This window comes from Notothenia rossii (genome assembly GCF_949606895.1).
Source record: "Notothenia rossii genome assembly, chromosome: 8".
In the NCBI taxonomy this organism is placed as follows: domain Eukaryota; kingdom Metazoa; phylum Chordata; class Actinopteri; order Perciformes; family Nototheniidae; genus Notothenia; species Notothenia rossii.
The window spans coordinates 47,572,684-47,598,576 of NC_136906.1; the positions used below are offsets into that span (position 1 = coordinate 47,572,684).

A 25,893-nucleotide genomic window follows, 5' to 3' on the forward strand; every position below is an offset into this window, starting at 1 on the left:
ATAATGACTTGTTTAAGACTCGTTTTGTCAAAGTTTAGGACTTGGACTTGACTTGAACTTGCCCATCCTGACTTGAGATTTGACTCGGACTTGAGCGCAAAGACTTGAGACTTCTTGACTCGGACTTGAGCGCAAAGACTTGAGACTTGACTCGGACTTGAGCGCAAAGACTTGAGACTTGACTCGGACTTGAGCGCAAAGACTTGAGACTTGACTCGGACTTGCAGAACAATGACTTGGTCCCACCTCTGGTACTGTATAAAAATACATGTGACGGATATAAACAAACTGATGTATTTACACTACAAACAGTATAAGGAGGTATAAATATTATTAACAGCAGTATAGAAATGGATTACACTATTGATCAGGTATTACATTCCCTATTGGGCTAGGGGAACCAAAGGGAAATAACACGACCAGAGTGGAATTGGTATTAATTATAAGCGTTTATTTAAAACAGCTGTAAACAAAATGGCAGGCAAACAGCCTGAAACAAACAAAAGAGCCAAAAGGGCACAGGTTGACAAATAACCAACTAAAGGAGGACTCTAAAAAAGGAGTCTAAAGACACACAGGGAAAATACATACTAATATACTAAATAAAGAACGAAACAAAACCTCACTCTAAAAGTGGTACAACTAACACAAAGAATCTATACCAAAAACACAGCTAAACTAAAGGCAACAGTCACAAATCCTAACTATACTCTAAACACTAACTAAGCTACTCTACACTCTAACTAATCACACACGTTTTAACCCCAGAACAAAGAGCAAGTAGCGAGAGGCATCTGTCCACATACAGAGCCTCCAGAATGATGATTGTCCCCAAGCTTTGTAATAATCTCCAGCAGGTGTGCGCCGGCTGTGCGCTGCGATTGGAGTGCGTCGGGCCCGGCGTGCTCCAATCGCAATCTTCAGGGGCAGACCAGGAGATGGCAGCCAATGCCGGGAGGGCAACCGCACAGCTCATTTACATAGAACACACAGCTGAAAACACTCAGACGACCAGGAAGGCAGCAGCCGTAACATCAGGGCTGGCCAACCCGCGGCTCTCGAGCCGCATGCAGCTCTTTGCCCAGTCTCATGCTCAGTCTCTCAGTTCATATCGAATTTTAATTGTGTGTTTTTATTTTTTTGCGCATATGTATCCCAGTTCACAAAGGGCAACACACAGGTTCCAGCTCAAACAGAGAAGTGCTTTAGCCGATCAGAATGCAGATCCTGCAGCAATGGAGGCGGGCTTTACTACACCCGCGATGTGACAGTGAAGGGAGAGATCTGCTTCTGAGTTACGGTGCCACTTTGTAAAGGTTTCCTAAAATGGAAATGTAGTAGTTTGGATTAATTTGTGACATGTAAATCGTCAAAAATGGTACATTCTCCGTTAGCTTACGAGCTCCCCGTTTGAGCTAGCAACTATTTTCTTTGCAATTTAGTATCATATTGGATAGGGGTTGAATTTGTCCTGGATTGGAATTTTTCCGATCATTCCCCTAGGAGGAGTTCGCAAGAATGTGCTTAAAATGCATGAAAAACGCACATCTTTCAAAATGGCCGACTTTCTGGGGGGCGGGCCTAATAAAAGCCAATTTGAAATATGTCCGCAATCATAAGAGCAATGTGTATACAGTGTTTCGTGCATATCGGAATATTCATTCATTCCAAAATGGGTTTTTCATAGGTGGCGCTAGCGAGCACGTTGGACAATTTGAACTCATTGACTCCAGAATAATGTAGTTTTCACCAGTCCTGGCGTCCTGCAAAATAATACAACTTTGTCAGCGTCCTAAAGGCATCAAAAACAGGAAACGCCAGCAGAAAAATAATAATTAAAACTGCGGTCGCACTTGTGCGCGCAGTGATGAGCGGGCCCTCGCGTCCGTGCGCCTGTCGGGGAGGGCAGCCGGTCGTCCCGGCGTCACGCAGACGCGCGCAAGTCCTCAGAAATTAGTCGTTTGTCATTTCTCTAACTTTCGCGTCCCAGGTCCTCCGGCATCGACCCGGAAACGGATGTTGGCACGCCGTCTCGAAGGAAAACAAATTTCTCTAAAAGCTCGTCGAGGATCGATATTCGAGGAGGCTGTCTGGAGGTGCCGTAACCGAGGATACACTGATTTAGAGGAGAGAGGAGTCTCTTTGGAGGAGCTATAACCGAGGGTACAACGATGTAGAGGAGAGAGGAGAGAGGAGTCACTCTGGAGGAGCTATAACCGAGGGATGTATCCTCCGGAGTCGATTTCAGCCAACAGTGATGTTTAAAAGAGGCGTGACGCATGGCTGGACTTATGTCAACGAAGCACAGCTCTGCAAACTGTTCCCGTTGTGATTATAAGTTATTTGAGATGATAAAATATGCATCAGACTTTCTGCCCTTTACCGTTTGTTTACTCTCTAATTTCATCTCCCCTGGATGTTAGGCTATTTCTTTTTTTAATACAACTGCTTTCATTGTGACGCGATATTTACAGCGAGAACAGCTGCTGAGGTCAGTGCAGAAACAGAACAGTGTGTATAATATATATCGCTCAATAATATATGTAACAGGCAGCCCACATTTCACACTTTATTTGTAGGCTTTAGGAGATATCTACGAATAAACAGTAGGGTTAGGGTTAGGGTTAGGGAGTGTATAGGTGTCTGTTGTAATGAATATGCCCCCAGCAAAGGGCGTTGTTGGACTAACAGTGTGTGTGTGTGTGTGTGTGTGTGTGTGTGTGTGTGTGTGTGTGTGTGTGTGTGTGTGTGTGTGTGTGTGTGTGTGTGTGTGTGTGTGTGTGTGTGTGTGTGTGTGTGTGTGTGTGTGTGTGTGTGTGTGTGTGTGTGTGTGTGAGTGTGTGTGTATGTGTGTGTGTGTGTGTGTGTGTGTGTGTGTGTGTGTGTGTGTGTGTGTGTGTGTGTGTGTGTGTGTGTGTGTGTGTGTGTGTGTGTGTGAGTTGATGTTGCAGGCAGACAGGCAGGTGTCAGTAGGTTATCTGACATATAAATTGTCAAAAATGGTACATTCTCCGTTAGCTTACGAGCTCCCCGTTTGAGCTAGCAACTATTTTCTTCGCAATTTAGCATCATATTGGATAGGGGTTGAATTTGTCCTGGATTGGAATTTTTCCGATCATACCCCTAGGAGGAGTTTGCAAAAATGTCCTTAAAATGGCTGAAAAAGGCACATTTTTCCAAATGGCCGACTTTCTGGGGGGCGTGGCTAATGAAAAGCAATTTGAAATATGTGTGCAATTATAATAGCAATTTGTATACAGCGTTTCGTGAATATCGGAAAAAATATATGCGAGTAGTTTGTAGTAATTTGTGACATGTAAATCGTCAAAAATGGAACATTCTCCGTTCGCTTACGAGCTCATCGTTTGAGCGATCAATTATTCCTTCTCAATTTAGCATCACATTGGAAATGGGCTGAACTTGTCGTGGATTGGAATTTTTCCGATCATTCCCCTAGGAGGAGTCCGCAGAAATGTCCTTAAAATGCATGAAAAACGCACATTTTTCAAAATGGCCGACTTTTTCGGGGGCGGGGCTAATGGAAAGCAATTTGAAATATGTCCGCAATCATAAGAGCAATGTGTATACAGCGTTTCGTGAATATCAGAAAAACTATATGCGAGTTGTTTGGAGTAATTTCCGACTTGTAAATCGTCTAAAATTGTGTATTCGCTGTTAGCTTACGACCTCCACGATTGAGCTATCAAAAATGTTATTCTCAATTTAGCATCATATTGGATAGGGGCTGAAGGTGTCCTCGATTGAAAATGTTCCGATCAATCCCCTAGGAGGAGTTGGCAAGAATGTGCTTAAAATGCATGAAAAACGAACACTTTTGAAAATGGCCAACTTTGCCAGGGGCGGGGCTTATAAAAGCCAATTTGAAATATGTCCGCAATCATAAGAGAAATGTGTATATAGCGTTTCGTGAATATTGGAAAAAACTATACGAGAGTAGTTTGGAGTCATTTGGAGTAATTTGTGACATGTAAATCGTCAAAAATTGAAAGTTCTCCGTTCGCTTACGAAGTCCTCGTTTGAGCGATCGACTATTCCTTCGCAATTTAGCATCACATTGGATAGCGGCTGAACTTGTCCTGGATTGGAATTTTTCCGATCATTCCCCTAGGAGGAGTCCGCAGAAATGTATGCAATTTGAAATATGTCCGCAAACCTAAGATTAATGTGTATACAGCGTGTCGTGAATATCGGAAAAACTATATGCGAGTAGTTTGGAGTAATTTGCGACATGTAAATCGTCAAAAATGGAACATTCTCCGTTCGCTAACGACCTCCACGATTGAGCTTTCAAAAATGTTCTTCTCAATTTAGTATGATATTGGATAGGGGCTGAACAGGTCCTGAATTGGAATTTTTCCGATCATTCCCCTAGGAGGAATTCGCAAGAATGTGTTTAAAATGCATGGAAAACGCACATTTTTCAAAATGGCCAACTTCCTGGGGTGCGGGGCTAATGGAATCTATATACAAATATGTCCGCAATTCCATGAGGAATGTCTGTGCCAACATTCGTGAAGTTCTGAGAAACTATATGTGACCACCACACAATAGGGGGTGCTAGTGAGCAGTTTTTTTGAAAAATTACGGGGTTTTTTTACATTCTTGAAAAGGTCGTGGGCTCTGACGTGTGTCCCAAGTTTTGCGTCCGAAGCTCATTTTAAGCTATCGCAATTTAAAATAAATATTTTGGCCACGCCCACATTCGGAATTTGTTGCGACACTTTAAATCTGAGTTCGTAGTCACCCCGAGAGTGTGTGTAAAAAAATATATATATTAGTCCATCCGCTCTTGAGTTATAAATTGGTGGTGTTTTTGGCGCCCCCAATAGTCCAAAATGAAAATGCTTTGATGTGCCTATTCCCCAAGACAGTTTGAACCTATCTACCAAAATCTGTGATGTTTGGATACATTGTTGATGAGTTATGAGCATTTATTTCTAAGCCCCGCCTTTTTGCGAGAACGTTTTCATTGACGGTGGCAATATTTATCGTCCTAACATGCTCATTTTCTACGGTAATGTGTCTGACCCTCCACCGATGCTGTATACGAAGTTTGGTGTTGAAAACCTGAAAATTGAAATTTAAGTGAATATTTAACTGTTCTAAACATTATGCTAATTTAGAAGGAAATAAATGTAGGCGGAGCTTAGTGTTCCAAGAGGATTATTTGTAGAGCAGATCCACCCGGATATGTGTGCAAAATTTCAGGTCATTTGGAGTTACGGTGCGACTTTGTAAATGTATTCCGAAATGGGATTTTGATAGGTGGCGCTAGTGAGCAGGTTGGAATATCAACCCGTTGACTCCAGAATATTGCATTTTTTACTGGTCCTGGCATCCGTGCAAAATTATACAACTTTTTAAGCATCCTAAAGACCTCAAAAAGAGGAAACGCCAGTACGATAATAATAATACCACCAATAACAATAGGTTCCTCGCACTTCGTGCTAGGACGCAGTTGGGTCCTAGCGCTCCGTGCTCGGGCCCTAACAAAGCAGTAAATCATGTATATAAATATACAGTATAATACAGACACTATCCACAGAATCAATATGAATATACCATAGACCGTTATTGACATTTTATATTATTTGAGGTCACTCATCAAATTCAGTCAGTCACGTGGACACAATATATAGATGTAAGAATATCTAATGTTGTGTTCCATTCCTTTTTCTACTGGCCATGTGCACTTACACATTACTGTACTCTCCTAAATTGTTCTCAAATGTGGCTCATCAGTACTTCTACAAAGTTGCCACACAAATATGGTCCATCAATCATTGATAGAAGCTGGAGCGACACAAGTTCTGTTCTGCTTTCTCTTCTGGAAGGAGCAGACAGAAGTGCTTCCCTCGGCATTGCACTCGCTCAAAGTTGTAATGATTTCATCTTTGACCTCCATTGCAAGCTGACCTTCTAAAGAAAAAACAATGATATAAGAGCTATTCGAAAGGGCACAGAAAAGCAGGGTAGGTAACCATAGCAACAAAACAAACTAGGTCTTCTTGCCGTGAAGCTCTGCGCAAAACCTTGTGATTGAGCAAAAGCAAGTCTCTGTCACGTAGTGCAGCTATTCTCACACAAACAGAGCGCTGCTGCCAAATGGGGCCCCCTTTCTGACCATATCTGGGTTATGGCAGCATTAGAACATGAAAGGAGGTATTTCAGGTGTAATCCATAAACAACATCTCCTGAAAGGTAAATTTCAGCCAATTATTTTCAACACGTATTATACAAGGCAACTAGCATATAGAACTTCAAATACAATATAATAGTGGACAGCAATCTGACAGCAGTGTGTATTATAAACTTCAGAAACAATGGGGTGTAAAGCTATGATTTACCTATGTTTATGATACGGTGAGTGAAGCAGGTAGGACCCAAACGCAGATAACATTTGATAATACCTTTATTTCAAGGTCTAGAGTAAACTTGGAACAAACAAAACACTCCGGTGAACTAAGTCACGAACAAAAGAAGCACCAACACTGAACACAGGAGGAGACGAGACTAAATACAGGGAGGGGTAATCACAAGACGAGAAACAGCCGGGCAGGGGAGGAGAAACACAAGGGCCACAAGTGAACACAATCAAAGAACTAGACACACCAGGGAAACTAACGACGGGAGGAAAAAAACAGGGAAAAGGACCAGACAATAACCCAGGAGAAAAACATGACAGCAAAACCCAAACATACAAAATTACCAACGTGACATAACTTAGGAGTGTGACATAACCCCCCCCCCTCAAGGGACGGATCCCAGACGTCCCAAAAAACAAAGTCCAGCAGGGTGGGTGGAGGGGGTCTGGAGGACGGGTCCCGGGCGGACGGCACGGGGGCAAGGCAGAGACCAAGGTGGGGAATTCGGGCGGACGGCCCGGGGGCAAGGCAGAGTCCGAGGAGGGGTATCGGGCGGACGGCCCGGGGGCAAGACAGAGTTCGAGGAGGGGTGAAGACCACAGCAGGCGAACTCAGAGGACCGGGCTCGAGGGCGAAGACCGGACAGCTCCGGAGGCCGGGCAGGAGCCGTTGTCGGCAAGATCCCCCACTGAAGAGGACACAGAGCCGGCAGGACCCCCGGCAGGAGAGCAGTCGGCGGAACCTCCAACGGCACGGGACATAGGGTTGGCAGGACCCCCGGCAGTAGAGTAGTCTGCGGGACCTCCAACGTGACAAGATATGGGGTTGGCAGGACCCCCGGCAGAAGAGTAGTCTGCGGGACCTCCAACAGCACAGGACATGGGGTTTGCAGGACCCCCGGCAGAAGAGCAGTCTGCGGGACCTCCAACGGCTCAGGACATGGGGTTGGCAGGACCCCCGGCAGAAGAGTATTCTGCGGGACCTCCAACGGCACAGGACATGGGGTTGGCAGGACCCCCGGCAGAAGAGCAGTCTGCGGGACCTCCAACGGGACAAGACATGGAGTTGGCAGGACCCCCGGCAGAAGAGTAGTCTGCGGGACCTCCAACGGCTCAGGACATGGGGTTGGCAAGACCCCCAGCACAAGAGTAGTCTGCGGGACCTCCAACGGGACAAGGCATGGAGTTGGCAGGACCCCCGGCAGAAGAGTAGTCTGTGGGACCTCCAACGGGACAGGACATAGGTTTGGCAGGACCCCCAGCGGAATCTCCAACGGCACAGGACTTGGGGTTGGCAGGACCCCCGGCAGAAGAGTAGTCTGCGGGACTTCCAACGGCACAGGAGTAGGGACTTGAGTGGGGACTCGAGAGAGGGCTTGAGAGGGAACTCGAGAGGGTTGGTTTGCCAACAGAACACGGGGAGTTGGCGTCGGACGGACAGCCAACAGGACACGGGGAGCTGGCGTCGGACGGACAGCCAACAGGAGACGAGGTGCTGGAGTCGGCCGGTACGCCGACAGGACACGGGGAGCTGGCGTCGAGTCCATGGCTGCTGGGGCCGGAACTGGGGCCGGGACCATGGCTGTGTGGGCCGGTTCTGTAGCTGGAACCATGGCTGCTGGGGCTCGGGCTGCTAGCCTGGCCTTGCGACTCCTTCTCTTCGCAGCCGCCTGAAGACTCCGTGGACCTCCATAAGCCAGACGAGTTCCAGAATACGACTCCTGGACAGGAGCAGGAACTGGGGCAGAAGCATGGGTTGACTTCAGACGGAACCCACCGAGGCGTTTTGTGCCCGGTTGGGAATTGGGAGACAGGGAGCTAGCTTGCCTGGGGCTAGCAGGCCGGGAATCACACACCGGGAGGATCTTTGAATTCCAGCCAGGTAAGAACTTCACCAAACCTGGTTTCTCTCTAGCCATCTGGCGCGCCTCCGACAACACAGCCTCTCGCTGCTGAACTCCGTGTGCTTTCTTCCATCGATCCGAGCAGGAAAGGAAAGATTCAATAATTCCAGCTCGAACGGATCTGTTGGGCCCATTTCAAGGTTGGTGCTTTCTGATACGGTGAGTGAAACAGGTAGGACTCAAACGCAGATAACATTTGATAATACCTTTATTTCAAGGTCTAGAGTAAACTTGGAACAAACAAAACACTCTCCGGTGAACTAAGTCACGAACAAAAGAAGCACCAACACTGAACACAGGAGGAGACGAGACTAAATACAGGGAGGGGTAATCACAAGACGAGAAACAGCCGGGCAGGGGAGGAGAAACACAAGGGCCACAGGTGAACACAATCAAACAACTAGACCAGGGGTCGGCAACCTTTTTGATATGAAGTGCCATTTAAAAAAAAAAAAATTGTTATCGGCGTGCATTAATCGAGAATTATCAACGGGGGGGGGGGGGGTTGAGGAGCTTGACGCTCGTCAACTATCAGCAGGAGGGCGCGGGAGCCTCGCTGCGGGAAGCGGTGTGTGGACCTGTCAGCGCAACTTACATGATGCCGAATTTAATAAACACATTTAAATAATTAGTTTCAACGGCATAATAATAAGGACGATCGTCCGTTCTGTGATTCTCCAGAGCACACATGCTATGATATTAGGGTCATGCAGAGTGAGATGAGATCGCTGTCCCTTTAAGAGAGAGAGGGGTGTGGCTTGTGCATGTGTGTGTGTGTGGATGGTAGAGCGACAGTGAGGGAACGTGTGTTTGTTTCTGGAAGTGAAACGAGGCAGCAGAAGAACAGCTAAATAAATGCAACGGCCTCCCAAGAAGAGCTCGTCTCTCTCCAGTCATTGAAGCTAAAGTGGGTTATTGAACCTGAAGCTTGTTGCTTCTGCCCTCCTCGACTACGGTCTGGGAGCCGACAGGAAAGTTCAACACACAAGATGGCCAGTCCGCCCCTTTGTAGCATATTATTTCGAAAACAGATGAACAGATCGCCACTGGGCTTTCAACTAAATACACAGCCAGGCAAAAACTGCAGCATTTGTACAGCTCCTTATGGGTACTGGTATTAGTGAAGTGCTTTCCTCCGTCGGGAAACGATCAGCACTGCACCACGGAGGAAAGTGGCAGAAAGTCACCTGGAGTTAAAGAGAGCGGGGCTGCGTTGCGTGCATGGCTTCCTTCTGCAGGTAACGGGGAGACGCGCTCTGGCGGCGGTCTCGGTCAGGATCCAAAAATACAATTTAAATATTTTGCACACTTATTCCACTTATTCCTAGTGTGCCACTGGTTACGGTGCCGCGTGCCAATGCTGGCACGCGTGCCAGGGGTTGCCGACCCCTGAACTAGACACACCAGGGAAACTAACGACGGGAGGAAAAACACAGGGAAAAGGACCAGACAATAACCCAGGAGAAAAACATGACAGCAAAACCCAAACATACAAAATTACCAACGTGACATAACTTAGGAGTGTGACAGTTTACATATATAATGACGTGGTCATTTAAAGATGTGAATCTGTTCATCACCTTCTTCTTTCCCCATGGTTTATCAGAATCAGAATTCCTTTTTAAGTCCCACAGCGGGGAACTTTACAAAGTCACTGCACAAGTGGCATAACAGGTAAAGTATGAAATAATACAAAAGAAAAGCAGACATTAGTAATACAATTAAAATAAAGACAATTATGTACACAACCATGGCCAAAACATTAGTAGCAGCACATTAAGTAAAACTAAGTGACATACAAAAAGCATATTAAAGTATTGCAGCCTTAAAATAAAAGAGTTTTGGGACATTTATGAAAAGATGTATTTGTTTACATAAAGTGATTTTAGTACAATTGCAAATAAGTGTTTATATTGCACATTGCAGGTTTATTGCACACGAGTGCACAGTCGACTGTGGACAAATGAATACTGAGATGAACTATGGTATAGTTTGGTCAACGGCTGTCAGCTCAGCTCAGTGTGCTGGCTTCAGTTTACGGCTCAAACCAAACATGTTGATGCAGCCCTTCAAACAGATGAGGGTCGGGGGCTCACACTGTGTTCCTGTGTTGCAGGCTACCTACAGGAGGCCTACCTGTGGACCAAGCAGGTGCTGTCCATCATGGAGAAGTCCATGGTGCTGCTGCAGGACGTGACGGACGGCTCCCTGTATGAGGGCGTGGCCTACGGGACCTACACCACCCGCTCCCTGTTCCAGTACATGTTCCTGGTGCAGCGCCACTTCTCCATCAGCCACTTCAACCACCCCTGGCTGCTGCAGCACTTCGCCTTCCTGTACCGAACCGTCCTGCCAGGTAAACGTCCCATCGTTTCACTTCATGTCATTGTTGTTATTTCAACTCATACTATTACTACAGGTTTGTTCTTATTTTTCCTTATTTTATATGTATTCTTATTATGTGTTTCTATTAAGTCAACATTTCCGTTTTTATAGTGTATCTTATTTTATCATCCAAGCGTCCTTGCGTATATGAAAGGCGCTATATAAATTAAAGTAATTATTATTGTTATTATTATCATACTTTTTTAAAGGTGTTTCCCGGAAATGGATATATGAAAGGTGTCTAATGCAGAGATTGGTCTGGAGGTCAGGGGAAGGGCAGCAGCAGAGGAGGGGCTGCAGTTCAGGCTCGGACATTTCACAGCCCCCGCCAACACTTCCTGTAGCTTTCTTCAGCTTTCCTCCTCCTTCCTGTCTGCCTCTGTGCTATCCACTGTCCAATCATGCCCCATAAACATATCAGTCTAAGACACACACACACACACACACACACACACACACACACACACACACACACACACACACACACACACACACACACACACACACACACACACACACACACACACACACACACACACACACACACACACACACACACACACACACACACACACACACACACACACACACCTTCCAACCTCTTGTGTGTGTGCATTAAAAATCAGAGCTTCAAGACAGGATTCAATGTCAGCGCCACTTTTCACTTGGTCATAAGATAAGATATACTTTGTTGATCCCAATTTGGGATTTTTTTTGTCAAGTTTTTTGTTCCATTCCTGGAATAAATATTCTGATGATGTGTTCAGTGTCCAGCCACGCTTACAGGGATGCTGCTCCAGGGTTTCTGTTTATGATTGTTTGTCCTGGCAAATAATTGACTGTTCTATAGCTGGTTTCTAAGAACCCTCTCAGCAGAGTGAGATAGCAGAGTGAGATAACTAACATAATTACAGACAACAAATCAGTGCCAACAATCTGCGCTGGGCTGTGGACTGAGCCGGGTCACAGCCGGGGCTGAGGTTCATGCTGGGGAGCATCTTTGTAACATATCTGTGACTTCAGGGAAAATTATTTGTGCTGAGCTCTGTGTGGTAGTTTGTTGGAATTGACAAAGATTCCACACATTCATCACACAGTCAATCAATCAATCAATCAATCAATCAATCAATGTTTATTTATATAGCCCAATATCACAAATGTTACATTTGTCTCAGTGGACTTCACAGTTTGTACAGAATATCAGTATGACAATACGACACCCTCTGTCCTTAGACCCTCACATCGTACAAGGAAAAACTTCCAGAGAAAACCCACAGTTTAAAGGGAAAAATGGGAGAAACCTCAGGGAGAGCAACAGAGGAGGGATCCCTCTCCCAGGACGGAAAGACGTGCAATAGATGCCGTGTGTAAATTGAAAATGTAATACATTTGCAACATAGGTAGTCCAAATGTTTGGAAATGCATGTGTGTATAATAGGAAGATGAATCCACGAGTATATATTATTTGTCTTTTTGTCCACCAATAAAGTTTCCCCTGTGTTTTCACCAGGATTTCAGCGGACGGTGGCCATTGCAGATTCTAACTACAACTGGTTCTACGGGCCAGAGAGCCAGCTGGTCTTCTTGGACCGCTATGTGTTGCGTAACGGCAGTGGGAACTGGCTGGCAGATCTGATCCATCAGAACAGGGTGATGGAGGGGCCGGGGCAGGCGGGGAAAGGCCAGCGATGGTGTACCCTCCACACAGAGTTCATCTGGTGAGACGCTCCACTTGGTTTCATTCAAGGAAATACAATTTTTATCTTCAGAATCAGAATTCCTTTATTTGGAAATGTACGGTATTACAACAGCAAGATTATAGTGCAGATTCATTAGAGTAGACTTACACATTACATAAAGAGAGAATAGAAAGAATCCGAAAGATCTGAATCAGAAACAGGTTTATGGAGTATGGTAAAGAAATTAAGTTGCAGTATATTTTAAAAGACCATATAGAAATGTAGAAGTAGCTGTTACTATTTACAGATTGAAAAATAAATTGAAATAAATATTAAGCGTAAATTGCAATGGAGTCTATATTGAGTTGATATTACTCAAAGGATTACGTTTACAGGCAGAGTTATTCCACATCAGGGGTATAACACTGGGGAAATGCACTCAAAAACTACTCGATAGGCCAATTGGGATTAGGGTTCTTGTATTTTGAGAGAAATATCAACTACAATGTATGTACAGCAGCGTTTCCGCCAGGGGGGCGTCTTGCCGTTATTTGACTATATATATTCAGCTCGGGACGCACTGAACTCAAGCCGAGGGCGTCCAAAAATATTAATAATTGAGAGAAGATCGAGAGTTTTTATCGCTTGAAATGAAGAAAAGGAAAAAGGACAAGGAGGGGCAAAGGAGTCTGGTGGGATTATTTTCGGAGTATTGCAGATCGTTTCCCTGACATCGGCGGTGCCTGCTACTGGACAACACGGAGCGTGCACGTTTTGGACGCGATGAGCGGTGCTAATGGAGCACGTGCGTGAGCTGCGAGCACCAGAGCCTCGCAGCGGCGAAACTGAGGCTCCAGGTAAACTGTGGTAATATGAAGAGCCGTGTGGGAGCCGTGTGGGAGCCGGCACTTTAAGAGAGCCGAGCCAAATGATCCGGCCCACTAACGTAAAAAGACAGTATCTATAAGGGACGGCTCAAGTCCCTTATAGATACCCGCTCTCGGGGTGGACGCCCTCTACGCCCTCTCAGCCCTGGTCTGGCGGAAACACTGATGTACAGTATTCGAACATCTCACTGTCAGCAGCTTTTGATTGATGTCTTTATTGGTTCTTCACCCCTCTGACATCCGTCCTCTCTTGTAATTGCAGGTATGATCCAGGACTGTTTCCGAAGCCTCCATCAGATTTCGGAACATCTCAACTTCACCACTTTGAGGACTGGGGGGTGGTGACGTATGGCAGCGCTCTACCTGCAGACACCAACCGCACCTTTCTGTCCTTCAAGGCTGGGAAGCTGGGGGGGCGGGCCATCTTCGACATCGTTCACAAGAACAAGTACAAGGAGTGGATCAAAGGGTGGAGGAACTTTAACGCTGGCCACGAGCACCCTGATCAGAACACTTTCACCTTTGTGCCCAACGGGGTCCCGTTCATCACAGAGGCTCTGTATGGACCCAAGTACACTCTGCTGAACAACGCGCTCTTGTTCAGCTCTGCTATCCCAGGGAGCTGCTTCAAGCCGTGGGCTGGACAGGTGACAGAGGCCTGCGACTCCAAGTGGTTGAAGTACAAGGTGGGGCTGGCGGCGGATGCCCAGGGCAGAGTGGAGGCTGCCATGGAGAGGCAGGGCATGGTCTTCATCCGAGGGGAGGGACATTCCTCTTACAGTCCCGAGCTGAAGCTCAGGAACTTCCAGAGGAACCTGCTCCTTCTCCACCCACAGCTCCTGCTCCTGGTGGACCACATCCACCTGGACCCGGACAGCCCCACCAGGGCGATGAGTGCCTTCTTCCACAACACGGAGCTGCCTTTCCAGAGTACCAAGATAGATGGTGTTCATGGAGCTTTCGTATCCCACGGGGAGGATAACTACAAGATGTTCTGGATGGATGACACCGGCTACAGTAACAAAGGGGTGGTGGGTTACTGGAACTACCCTAGAGGCTACCCGTACAATGGCTCCAACTATGTGAACGTCACTATGCCATTGAGGTACCCTCACACCAGGGTTGCCTACATTTTCTATGGACCAGGCGTGGATGTACAGAGCTTCAGCCTGCGTGGCGATGACCAGAGGGTGGACATCTACCTGGCCACCAAGGAGCACACCTACACCATCTACCTGCTGACCGGAGAGGTCCCCAGCAAGCCCCTGTTCGCCATGGTGCTGGTGGACCACAAGAAGATCGTCTTCGAGAAGTCTGCGGCGGCTGAGGAGGACAGCTCCCCTGAGGAAGTGGAGGAATACGTCAACGTGGTGGAGGACAACCTGCAGCACGTCAAGCCCGTCTTCCAGCAGATGGAGAGACACATCCTGGGACGGGTTCTCAACACTGCCAGCTTCAGAAAGACTGCAGAGCGCCTGCTCCAGTTCTCAGACAAGAAGAAGACGGAGGAGGTCATAGAGAAGATGTTTGCTATGTCCAAGAAACAGGGCAGAGGGAAAGGGGGGAGGAAAGTTAACCTTGGGGAGAAGCTGTCTGAGACTCTACCTGACATTTTCGCACAGGTTGAGGTGAATGAGAAGAAGGCGAGACAGAGGACTTCAAAGCGTACATATGAGGACAGTCAAGAGGAGGGGGAGGGCGACTCGCGGGCCTTTATGGATTATACAGACGGTCGCAAAAACAGAAAGGGGGCTTTTGTCAAGGGCCGCAAATTTAAGGAGGTTCACATGGTGGCCACGGAGGGGAGCGAGGGTCTCTCCAGCACCGCCTCCTACATCCGCCTCTTCCTCCTGCTAAACACGGCCACCTTCTTCCTGCTGCTGGCCGTGCTGCTGACCCGCTTCCAGAGGGGGCGCAGTCTGCACACGCAGAGATGTTTCTACACCATCCTTCTGATCGACTGCTTCATCCTACTGTACCTCTACTCCTCCTGCTCTCACTCAAAGTGTTAACACACCACAGACCAATGACCCCATGCGGCCCCCACACCCAGTCTGAGGCAGATTTTAGAACACAAAAGGATAGTTGCCAGTATAGTGAACCCGGAAATGTTGAGGGACCCAAAGTTTTATGTTAGAAATGTATAGTAGGGGTCACAGCACATAGAAACTGCCGGATGCTCACCTGCATATGTTCCGAATCAGAAACGGCTTATTGCCAGGTAGGTTCACACGTACGAGAAATGTGACTATTTGCACCATTAGAATAAATAGCATTAATTAGCACATGCAGACAAAAGCAACCATTATTTTTTTCTTTTAAATGGCAGTTTTGAGTCCCCTAAAACTTTAAAATCGGCCCAAAACTCATCAAAACCAGCCCACCCGGAGTACAGTTATTGCCACTTTCTGTTTAAAACTGAAATATTTGATCCTGAAAATGTCAGAAATGGATTCAACATCCTCAATAACCTCCAAAACCACTCAAACTTTCCTAGTCTTCCACCCGTGTTTATAACTTGTGTCTGCATAATATGCTAATGAACACAACTTGTGTAAATGCGTGTGTGCTATGAGCTGGCAAACAGACAACAATATGCAGACCACTTTTATAAAAACATATCTGAGATTTCAAGAAAGATTCTGATAATGAAAATATTTTCTATTAAAAAAGTATTTTTACAAGCAAAAAGTCCCAATTTTTGAAAGATAGCATTATAAGATGATCATTGAAACCCTTATCTCTTTGATCATAGTCACAGGCGAGCTGTCAGCTGCTACTCTTGGAACGAGTGAAGTATAGCTTCTATCTGTGAGGACAGAGACTAAACCATGACATCATGTTTTATCTCATATGAGACTTTCTCTGGGATTAGGACTATTCTCTTTATATTATGCTTTTTATTCTCATCACATCATGGCTTTTATTCTCTTCACATTATGATTATTTAAGCAATAGCTCACGACAGGACGTGGTATATGCTCATTGTATCACAGCTAAGGGGCGTGGTTCGGCCCGACGCGAAGCGGAGGGTCGACAGACCCCTTAGCTGTGATACAATGAGCATATATCACGGCCTGAAGTGAGCTATTGCTTTTATAAAACGGTTACCAAGTGTGGCAATATGAAAGAAGAATACACACTCTAATTTAAATAGTTTTTATTAGTAAATAATGATGTTCAAAATAAAATAGTCCCTCCGTTGCCTTCTGCACAAAACATAGTGCGAGGTGGTTGCTATGCAACAACACTAACAGCTAGCGAACATATTAGACAGAGAGCGTTGATCGATTATTTGGCTATTTATTTACATTAATGTGTATGTTGCTGTTTATTGTGCACCCACTGAAAAACTGTCCAGCATCAGTAGCATGGCTTACTTGGTCACTTGTATAGGTCGAGGTTGTTCGAGGCTGTTGCTTGGCGTGGCGAGGATATTGCTCCACTTTCTCGAGACTTTCCCTGAGATTGGGCTTCCAGTAGCTCTGGAGAGAGCTTTCGCACCTGTGGCCACTAACGGTCATAATTTCTCTGCTTTGTTTCAAGACCCGCATCAGAAAGCTTTTGAATGGTGGTACTTTTCCAGTTGGTCTACCTGCTCTTCACGGAGCTCTGCATGTCGTAGTTTAGGTGCTCTTTTTTCTGGAGATAGGCACTGCTCAATCCACTCCTCCATACTATAGTAAGACCCCCCCGGAGGTCGAAGTTAATCTTAAATGTTTCCATTTTATGCTTTGTAAGTTTGTTTCGTAACGGAAGAAATTTAAATATATTTATAAAACTGACAAGTCAAATCAAGCAATCTGATTGGTCGATAGCGTTTTTGCAGACCTCTTTGATTACAGATTTGAAAACATCGTTGCTTGCTTTAAAAGTAGCACAATTCATTATGTTAAACCTTCAAAAGTATCTAGATACCCCTGCCCTAATGCCAAAGGAACTGCACACGGAATATGTTTTGCCGTTTGATGTCTATGTCTGGACCGCTGCGTCAAAAAGGAGGGCTTCTCCCCCGTTACTTCTCCACTGCTTTCTTGTTCCAGTGCTTTTCAGCCCAACGGTATACTGTTTTTCTCAGACGCGGAGGGATACTGACTTGCTGTGAAAAGTAACTTACAATTCTACCCGTGGTATACGCTCAGTATATCACGGCTAAGAACCAATCAGATTGCTTGATTTGACTTGTCCGTTTTATAATAGACTTTATACTATAATGCTTTTTGTTTCTCAATATGATTCTTCTTTGTAGCTTTCTATACTTTAAACAAAATGTTATGTCTTTTGCTTTCATCATATTTTCTTTCTAGAATTTAAAACTTTATTTTCCAAATAATAGTGAATTATATATATAATTAATATTTTGTATATAGCCTTGAAATCACAAATGAGCTTCATTGGGCTTAATTTGTATAAAAGTATATAATTTGTGTAAATTGTAATGTATAAAATGAGAACTGTTCAAACTGTTTCTAAAATGAGGACGGCTTTATTCTCATCACATCCTCACCTTTCCCCGGGAGTTATTCTTGAAATCTCAGATGTGTTTGTTTATGGTTGAAAAGTGGTAAGATCTACCTCACGGGTATTCAGGAGAAACAGCTGATTCCAAATCAGAATGGATGAACACCGGGATGAGACCAGACCTCCTCTGATGTAAAAGCTTCTGTGGAGCTTCAGAACGAATGTGTGTGAAGTGTGTGTGTATCCGGTCTGTATCAGAGGTCAGAGGTCAGCCATTATGATGCAGGCGCCCCATGTCCTGTCGACATAGTTCATAGGAAAACATTGAAATGTATATATGTGAAGGCAAGATATATTTTTATGGTGGTTTTTTTACCATTTGTAAATAAAATTACCAAATGCATTCATTGTGTTTTGTGTCTAGTGAATGTGTGAACTCTGAAATGTTAGTTAAATATACAATATATGTATTGAAGGGGCAAAGAGAGCTCCAAAGTGCAGCTCAGACAAACACATCATGAAAAGACCCCCACCCCGGACACACAACAGTTAGAAATCAGAATAATTGCAAGTCCAGCAGAACTCATGGAGGATACACTTATCTTCATTATTCAAGCTTTTTCAGAGAAACTCAAAAAGGAAGCTTCAGTTTCAGTGTCCTGTTTCCTGCTGGCTCACGGTCCCGCCTACATACAGGATTACACTTAGTTCAGACACTGAAAACAACGGAACTTGACTTTAATGAAGTGTATTATGTCAACAAATTACAGCCTGCTCTAACGGGTCAACAAGTGACTTTTGAACTTTGGGCTTTTCTCATCAACAGAATCATTTGGGGTTCTTGTGAGTGTCGTGTCATCAGGAATACACTACAGTGTGTGTTCATGGTGACAAAGACACATGTCACTTTAGTTCTTATTAACAATGGAGCTCTATAGCAAAAAAGGAAGACGATAATCAGGTTGTCATAAAAACACAATGGAATTTGGATATCAGAAGGCTTTTCCTTTCAAGTCTATAACGTGTTAAGATCTCCTGGGCACCATACTAAATATGCGCTAGGTAGGCCTACACAGTAAAGGAAAACAACGTCCAATCATCAGTGTTTCAGTACTGGATGATATTAGTGTTTCATATTTATAAATATACTTTTTGATGGGTAAATACTTAATCAATCTTCCGGCAAAATCAGTACAGCATAATAAAAAATGTCCAGATGTAGAGACGGTTTTCAGACAGGTTCAGATTCACCAAGCACGTGTTATATAATGGATTTGTGAACATTGGAAGCTTGTAATTATTTAATGATGATACAGTATTTAGCAAACTCTGCAAGCCATCACAGTGGACACAGCCTGCCTCTGAGCTGTCGTACTGACTGATGCATCCTCACAATAATCAAAAGCACTGCCATGCAAAGCACCTATCAGGCATCACTGCTGTATTTTATCATTAATGGAATACATTTATTTCACAACCCTTTTTTATTGAAAAAGGAATTCTGTGTAACAGTGATCTGTGTTGTTGCTCAGTGCTCTGAGTGTGGGGTCCTCATTGGCTGAGGGCTTGCAGATGTTGTGACTTCAGCAGATCCTAACTGGGGATTTGCACAGTTAGTGAGAGGAATGAAAAGAATGTCAATCCATTCCTCTCCTCACAAAAATGCTGTGGGTTCTTTTGTTTTGATTGAGCTGATAATCACGTCCAGATGTGTAACTCCCCCCCCCCCCTCTTATATAAAGTGACCTCTGTTGTCTGGCCTGGTCAGGACACATGGGGGATGGGAGTGATGTGTGATTTAGTTCATGTTTAAAAGGCAGAGGTTTGCTTTGTATTTGAGTCCAGCTCTGATAAACCATGAACAAACTAAGAATGAGGCCAACTATTTTATGAGGCCATTTTGAATGTCAGGATACAACATGCTGCCATCTGCTGGCCGGCAGGGACGGACTGGCTGGCCATCTGTAGAATCTGGTGAACCACAGAATGGCCGGTCGTCAAGGGCCGTTGACGTACGGCCGGCCCTTTAAACATTTTTTGTTTAACGTCATCATTTAAGTTGCGTTGACGGCCTTCAGAGGGCGACAGCGGCCGCTAATGCAGTTGTGTGGTTCTTATCTGACAAATAATCACACACGAAGAAGAAAAAAGACCGGCAACACGAAGAGAAGGGATTAGACGCGCGCAGCGCCATATAGATAGAATCAGGCAGATATCAGTCTATATGGCGCTGGACGCGCGGCAGACAGGGAGAATGAAAAAACATGGATGAAAATCAAAGAAAACGAAAAGAAAAAGGTGGGGCCGAGAAGGCAAGAGAAAAAAAGGTGAAGTCACTCGCAGGTGATGAAGTATATAAATGTCACAAATTGACAGAGCCTTTTGGCAGCAGCAGATTAGAACAAGTGCAAGATGATGAAGAGAATGATGAGGGTGCGAGTTCAGATAGCCAGCCTTCTGCATTCATGATGAGGGACAGAGTTGAGCTGGTGGAAGAACCAGCTCAACTGGCACATACACGTGCAGGGCAAGAGCAAGAGGTGGGTGAGAATTATCCCTTGAACTCAGTGGCGTTTTCTCCTGGAGGCCAAAGGAAGCTAGGCTTTGTTAGAAATTAAAATCAATGTTTTGATGGTATAATGTAGCTTAAACATACCGTCAGTTCAAACGCTCTTTTATACTGAAAAACCAGAAATTCTTGTGCACAAGCAGTTAAGCTTTTATTCTGAAAATCCTTCATCTACGGTTAGCATGTAGCATGTGGCTAATATACGATTTCCTAAAGAGGTGAATTGAGGAGCGAAATGACTTGGTGTGGTGAAAACCGAAACCTACTGATTTAACACTACAACGATAGATGTCGAGATACTACCATGTTGAATATTAAATGAAAGTACAGTTTATTTGAATACATTATTGTTTACAGACGAGAGTAGCATGTGACAACATCCGGAATGACTGGCAACCAAACGAGCCGAGAAGTATTGTTTAGAGTATTGATTACAGCGTTTAGAATGTGTTAAATGAAAAGTGATGAAAGAGAATATGAGGAGAAACGGCGTGTTAAGCATATATTGAATGTGAAAAGAACCTATCCTCTGTTTAAATGCAATAACGGACATTGGAGACGAGGTGAGCCGGCTGGCGGGGAGGAGCCAGCAGAGGATATATATAGCAGCGCCGGAGGAGAGATCCGCTGTCTTCTTCTTGCTCAGGAGAACCAGATCACAGCTGTTTTCTGCCGCAACAATATTCTGTCTGTAACACTACCGCGCCTTTTTTAATTAAAGTATCCCATTTGAATCTTTTCAGAGACTCCATTTAGTCTCATTTTAAAGCTTCTCTCCTGGACGCGAGAATAAAGAACATATTTAACAATTGGCGAGCTAGCCAGGATCTCGCAAAACCGGGAGAGACTACAGCAGGCTGCTTGCTGGACCCGCTGGCATCCGTTCAGCACACAGAGAGCTCAAATCAACTAGGTATGGAGAAACCTGTTATATCGAATTCTTCAATAGTTAATGTAGGACAATGTTAGTTCTGTGTGTTTGACGGCGGCCAGCGGATCCTGAAAATAGCTGTGCAATTTAAGTTAAAACAAGCCTAAATTGATAAATATTGGTAGCATTACCACGTGGCGTTGCTTTGTTACAGGCAGGGTGAGTTCAATTTCTTTTTTTCTATTTAACCCTGCATGCTATTCGTTTGTCTGTTAGTACATGTCGGCTAGAGGCCAATCACTATATGTGTCTTTTGTGGCGTTTTACGTTTTACGTGAATGGTTTTAGGCCATTAAGCAGTCGGGACTGCTTGAGGCAAAGACACAGCCAAAGTTTGAAGCTAAGGTTATTGGAGTGAGTGTTTTGTGTAACAACAGCGTGAGGCTGTTTTAAAAAAGTCCTATTTCAAGGAAAAGGCCTGAGTAGTTTGAAGCTCTCAGTGGTTACACCATTCTGTTTTTCAAGACATTGCGTTGTGGATTACGGCAGGAAGTGCGACATTCGTGCGTTAGATAGACGATATTCTTCTAATTGTGTTTGCTTAGCGTCCTATTTGTCCCATAAATAGCGTGTTTAAACAGAAGAGATGACCATACTGGCTCTTAAAGTCAAAACATTTACGTACATGGGTAGAGGGCTATGACGTAAGGGTATGAGGCCCATTTATCATTGTAAACTAAATGGAAATGTTATTTTAAACTACAGTGTTGTGTGTTGAATTTACTAGACAAAATATCACCTCACCAATTTCAACTCCAGGTGTTTTCTCAAATCCCTTTGTTCTTCAGGTCAAAGGTTGGAAAACCAGTTGCCATTTTGTCTTGACCTCATGTTCACGGTGAGCCACACGGCAGTCACCATTTCATGAAATGCTAATTGAAGTACTCTGTTTGCTTTAACACACTGAGGCTAGGCATTCCATCTTCTAAAGAACATCATACTTCTTGTTAGAGTTAGAACTATTGGAAGTACTTCTGCTGGTAAATGTGTATTGGCGGTTTTGTGAATATTCTTCTTTGCAAATGTGTTTTGGCGGTTATGTGTTGTGTTGTTTAACCATAGTGTAAATTCCTATTTTAAAGATATTTTTGAGGAAACTAAGTTTCTCCTTTGTTAAAAACGAGTCAGTTTTGAAACGGCTATTCCCTAGTGGATTAAGCTGGAATTTAAAATAGCGCACTCTGGTGGTAGTACAGAATTATTACCCAAATAGCGGAAACACCATAACATTGTGAATATTCTTCTTTGCAAATGTGTTTTGGCGGTTATGTGTTGTGTTGTTTAACCATAGTGTAAATTCCTATTTTAAAGATATTTTTGAGGAAACTAAGTTTCTCCTTTGTTAAAAACGAGTCAGTTTTGAAACAGCTATTCCCTAGTGGATTAAGCTGGAATTTAAAATAGCGCACTCTGGTGGTAGTACAGAATTATTACCCAAATAGCGGAAACACCATAACATTGTGATTTTGAACCAAATTCATATTTCTAAGTCAAAACCATACACGGTACAACTTTATTTTAACATTTCATATTTTAATTTTGCATATTTTTTATATATTAATTAACTTTATTAATATTTTACCTTAAACTTAAAAAAAAAAAAAAAAATCTATAAAAATAATAAAACTTTGAGCAAAAAAAAGAAAAGAAAATTAAAGTTCGGACGAACAGCAACGAAGGTGCTAGTCAGAAGATTAGTGCTTCATCTTTGATAAGTTCATAAATAATTAGAGAACATGTCACCAAAACAAACTAAGTTGAGACTAGACGCAGGGCCAGGCTCAACTGCAGATATCAAGGAAAGGGTAAAAATCAGATCCGATGCTCTAACAGTTTCAAGTAAAAGACAGAGGACATGGAACCAAATGGAGAAACTGTTAGAACAGTGGCAAACGAGAGGATTGATTCCAGCAGATGATCAACCTGGACCAACGGAAAAAGCTGTAGTTGAACATGAGAATGCTGAATATCTACAACAGGAAAACGCATGGATCAAAGCCGGACAACCCTCTTGGTATGGACCTGTAAACATTGCTATGAACAGAGCTGAAAAAAGAAAAGCTATGGTTGCAAGTCTGGTATTCCATCTGGAAGATGCCAGCCAAGGATTGACAAACAGCTTACATGTGGAAGAACTCGGCAGAATAATGAAAAAGGAACTCAACAGAGGAATGGAAGAGAGACGAAAGGCAGTTGAAGCCCATAATGACATTGTTGCAGATAGACAACAGAGAGAACAAGAAGAACGAAGAACCGGTGCATATACCTCCATGCCATTGATAGCGGCTGGAAGAGGAGGATTTCGATACAAATCATGGACTCACAGGGACATGGAAGCATTAGTGTCAAAGCTACCTCCACTCACGAAAGGAGGTCAGAAGTGGGTGAATGATCTGAAGAGATACACAGCCCAGGACCACCTGTGCTTGGGAGACATGAGGGCCCTGCTCGGACGGATTGAAAGACGACTTGAAGTGAGAGCAATAGATTCCGAGGCCAATTGCACAAATGACCCAGATGACACTCCATTCAACTACATCAGGTCGAATTATTGGGCTGCTATTCGTCACATCTACCCAACAATACGGAGTTTACATGCCCTCAACAGCCTGGGAAAAGAACCAGGGGAAGACATGTATGCCTTCCTGAAGAGATGTGAAGGAGTGTGGGAGGACTCCACTGGAGAACGAGTATTTGGAAATCCAGCTACATAGAGCCACATATGTCACCACAGGAGGGAGAGGTTGAATGTTATTTAAAAGATAGTGAGTAGAATATTGCATTTACACAGAGCATCCACAGATTAGAAGTAGTAGCAGACTATTTTTGTAATTATGAGAAGGAAAATACATTACGAGTGATGTTGTTCCCCCACACAGAAAACTATTGTGTCCACACAACTAGTGAGGTCAAGAAGACGGGCTTCCACCCAAAATATGCAAGGGGCGGCGATACACCTGACGTGAAGCTGTCCAGACCTGAAAACAGAAACTCGATTCTGCTGTGGTGAAGTCTGGCTACAAAGGGAGGTGTCCGATAGGGTCGCTTGTCTCAAACCAGTGAAGAAGTCAACAAGAACCCAGCTGAACTAGAGAGTGACTGTTAACGGGAGAACAGTGACGGAGCGACGGAGACTGGCCCAACATTTTCCAGCCAGTACATAGATGGACCCCGTCAGAAGACCGGGGCTGTGTTTAAAGGGGAACTTCATTTATTGTTAGCCAGAAGTGCAGTTTTTAATCAAACAATTATTTGATTTATGGAGTCAGATTACATTTTTCTCATAAACACAATTTTATAATCGGTCTGAAGTGTCTGTTTTAAGGCATGAGCCGCAGATTAAATAACATAACACTGATTGAGAGCTTGGATGAAGAAGTTGTAGGGTTTTTACAACAGTTTCAGGAATCAGTCTTTATTTATTTATTCTTGAGTAACTTTACTGATTTGTGGTGTTGTGCGTAAGGCAATATCTCATTTGAGTTAGGGGCACCAGCCCTTCATGCAGGTCACTCTCTGAGAGAATAGTTCATATTTTCCCTCCAGTTTGGAGAAATATTATTTTATCATATGTTAGTTCAGCAGTGTCAACCAATCCTCTAATCCTAGAGTTATCGAGACGCATTAGCGACACCAGAGGTATTGTTTTTCGCAGCAACGATGACGCATAATACCATTACAAAAGCCATTATTGAAACAAGTAAACTATTAGAAGTGCTAATTGCTGATTTTTTTTTATAGTGAATATGCATTTATACCATCAGAAAACCATAAATCATACGATATTTTTGTACCCCTTGTGGGTACACAGAGAAGTTATATTTATTTAATGCAACGTTATGAGTTTTACATGTCCTGTACAGAATAGGGTAATCATTGCAATATTAATTGAGCATTTTATGCTCAAAGGAGGGAGTGTCATGATTATAAGATATGTTGATTTCAGTGACGTTGTAGTTAATAAATAATAACATGTAGTCAACAAGAGGTATGCCGAAGCTCGGGCCTTCTCCAAGGAGGGAGTGGTCCAGTTTTAGATATTAGACAAATAGAAGTGGATGAATATGTCAGAACTCTGAGTAATATTATGCAAGTTTTGTCTACACAGCAGGCTAGGAAAACTACAGAGATACCAGACGAGACACCAGAAGAGACTCCTGTTCGGCCAGGTGATTGGGTGAGGGTGAAAGTTCACAAAAGACAGTGGGCTGATCCCCGGTGGACGGAAGCGTGAAAGGTTGTAACAAACTTCACACGCGCTCCGGTTTAAAGGTAAAGAAAAAGGAGCAAATTGACACCACCTCACACATTGTCACCCTTCACTGGCAACTTCCAGAACATTATTGGGAGTTAGGACTGATTTGGCAGAGCTTGAACAAAACAATAAATAGAAATAAGATAAAGATAGAAACAGCTCAAAAGACAAATTGTCTATAAATTGTTATAGATTGTACATTAATGTGAATACCTATTTTTTGTTTTACATCTGTAAAAAGAGTCCAATTTGTTATGTTGTTTTTGTACTCATTATTTAAATTCTGTAACGGACACAACCAGGTTTAAAATAGAGATGATGAGAACAAAGCCAAACCAATTGTGGGGTCCCCTAGGGATAAGAGTCAGAATAGCATTGTTGATTGTGCTCATTACACTTGGCACCTTTCTGGTTGGAAGGGGAGTACAATATTATGT

General features: G+C 43.9%; 1 protein-coding gene across 1 annotated transcript in view; it reads left to right on the forward strand.

Annotated features, from left to right (window-relative positions):
• The window catches only part of dse (dermatan sulfate epimerase), a 49,394-nt gene extending 31,290 nt beyond the window's left edge, over positions 1 to 18,104 (forward strand). Inside the window, exons 4-6 of the mRNA XM_079641817.1 lie at positions 10,406 to 10,645; positions 12,185 to 12,392; positions 13,503 to 18,104. Coding sequence (XP_079497943.1) covers positions 10,406 to 10,645; positions 12,185 to 12,392; positions 13,503 to 15,252 — 2,198 coding nt within the window. The 3' untranslated portion in view covers positions 15,253 to 18,104. The remainder of the gene's footprint in view (positions 1 to 10,405; positions 10,646 to 12,184; positions 12,393 to 13,502) is intronic.
• The last annotated feature ends 7,789 nt before the right edge of the window (positions 18,105 to 25,893 follow it).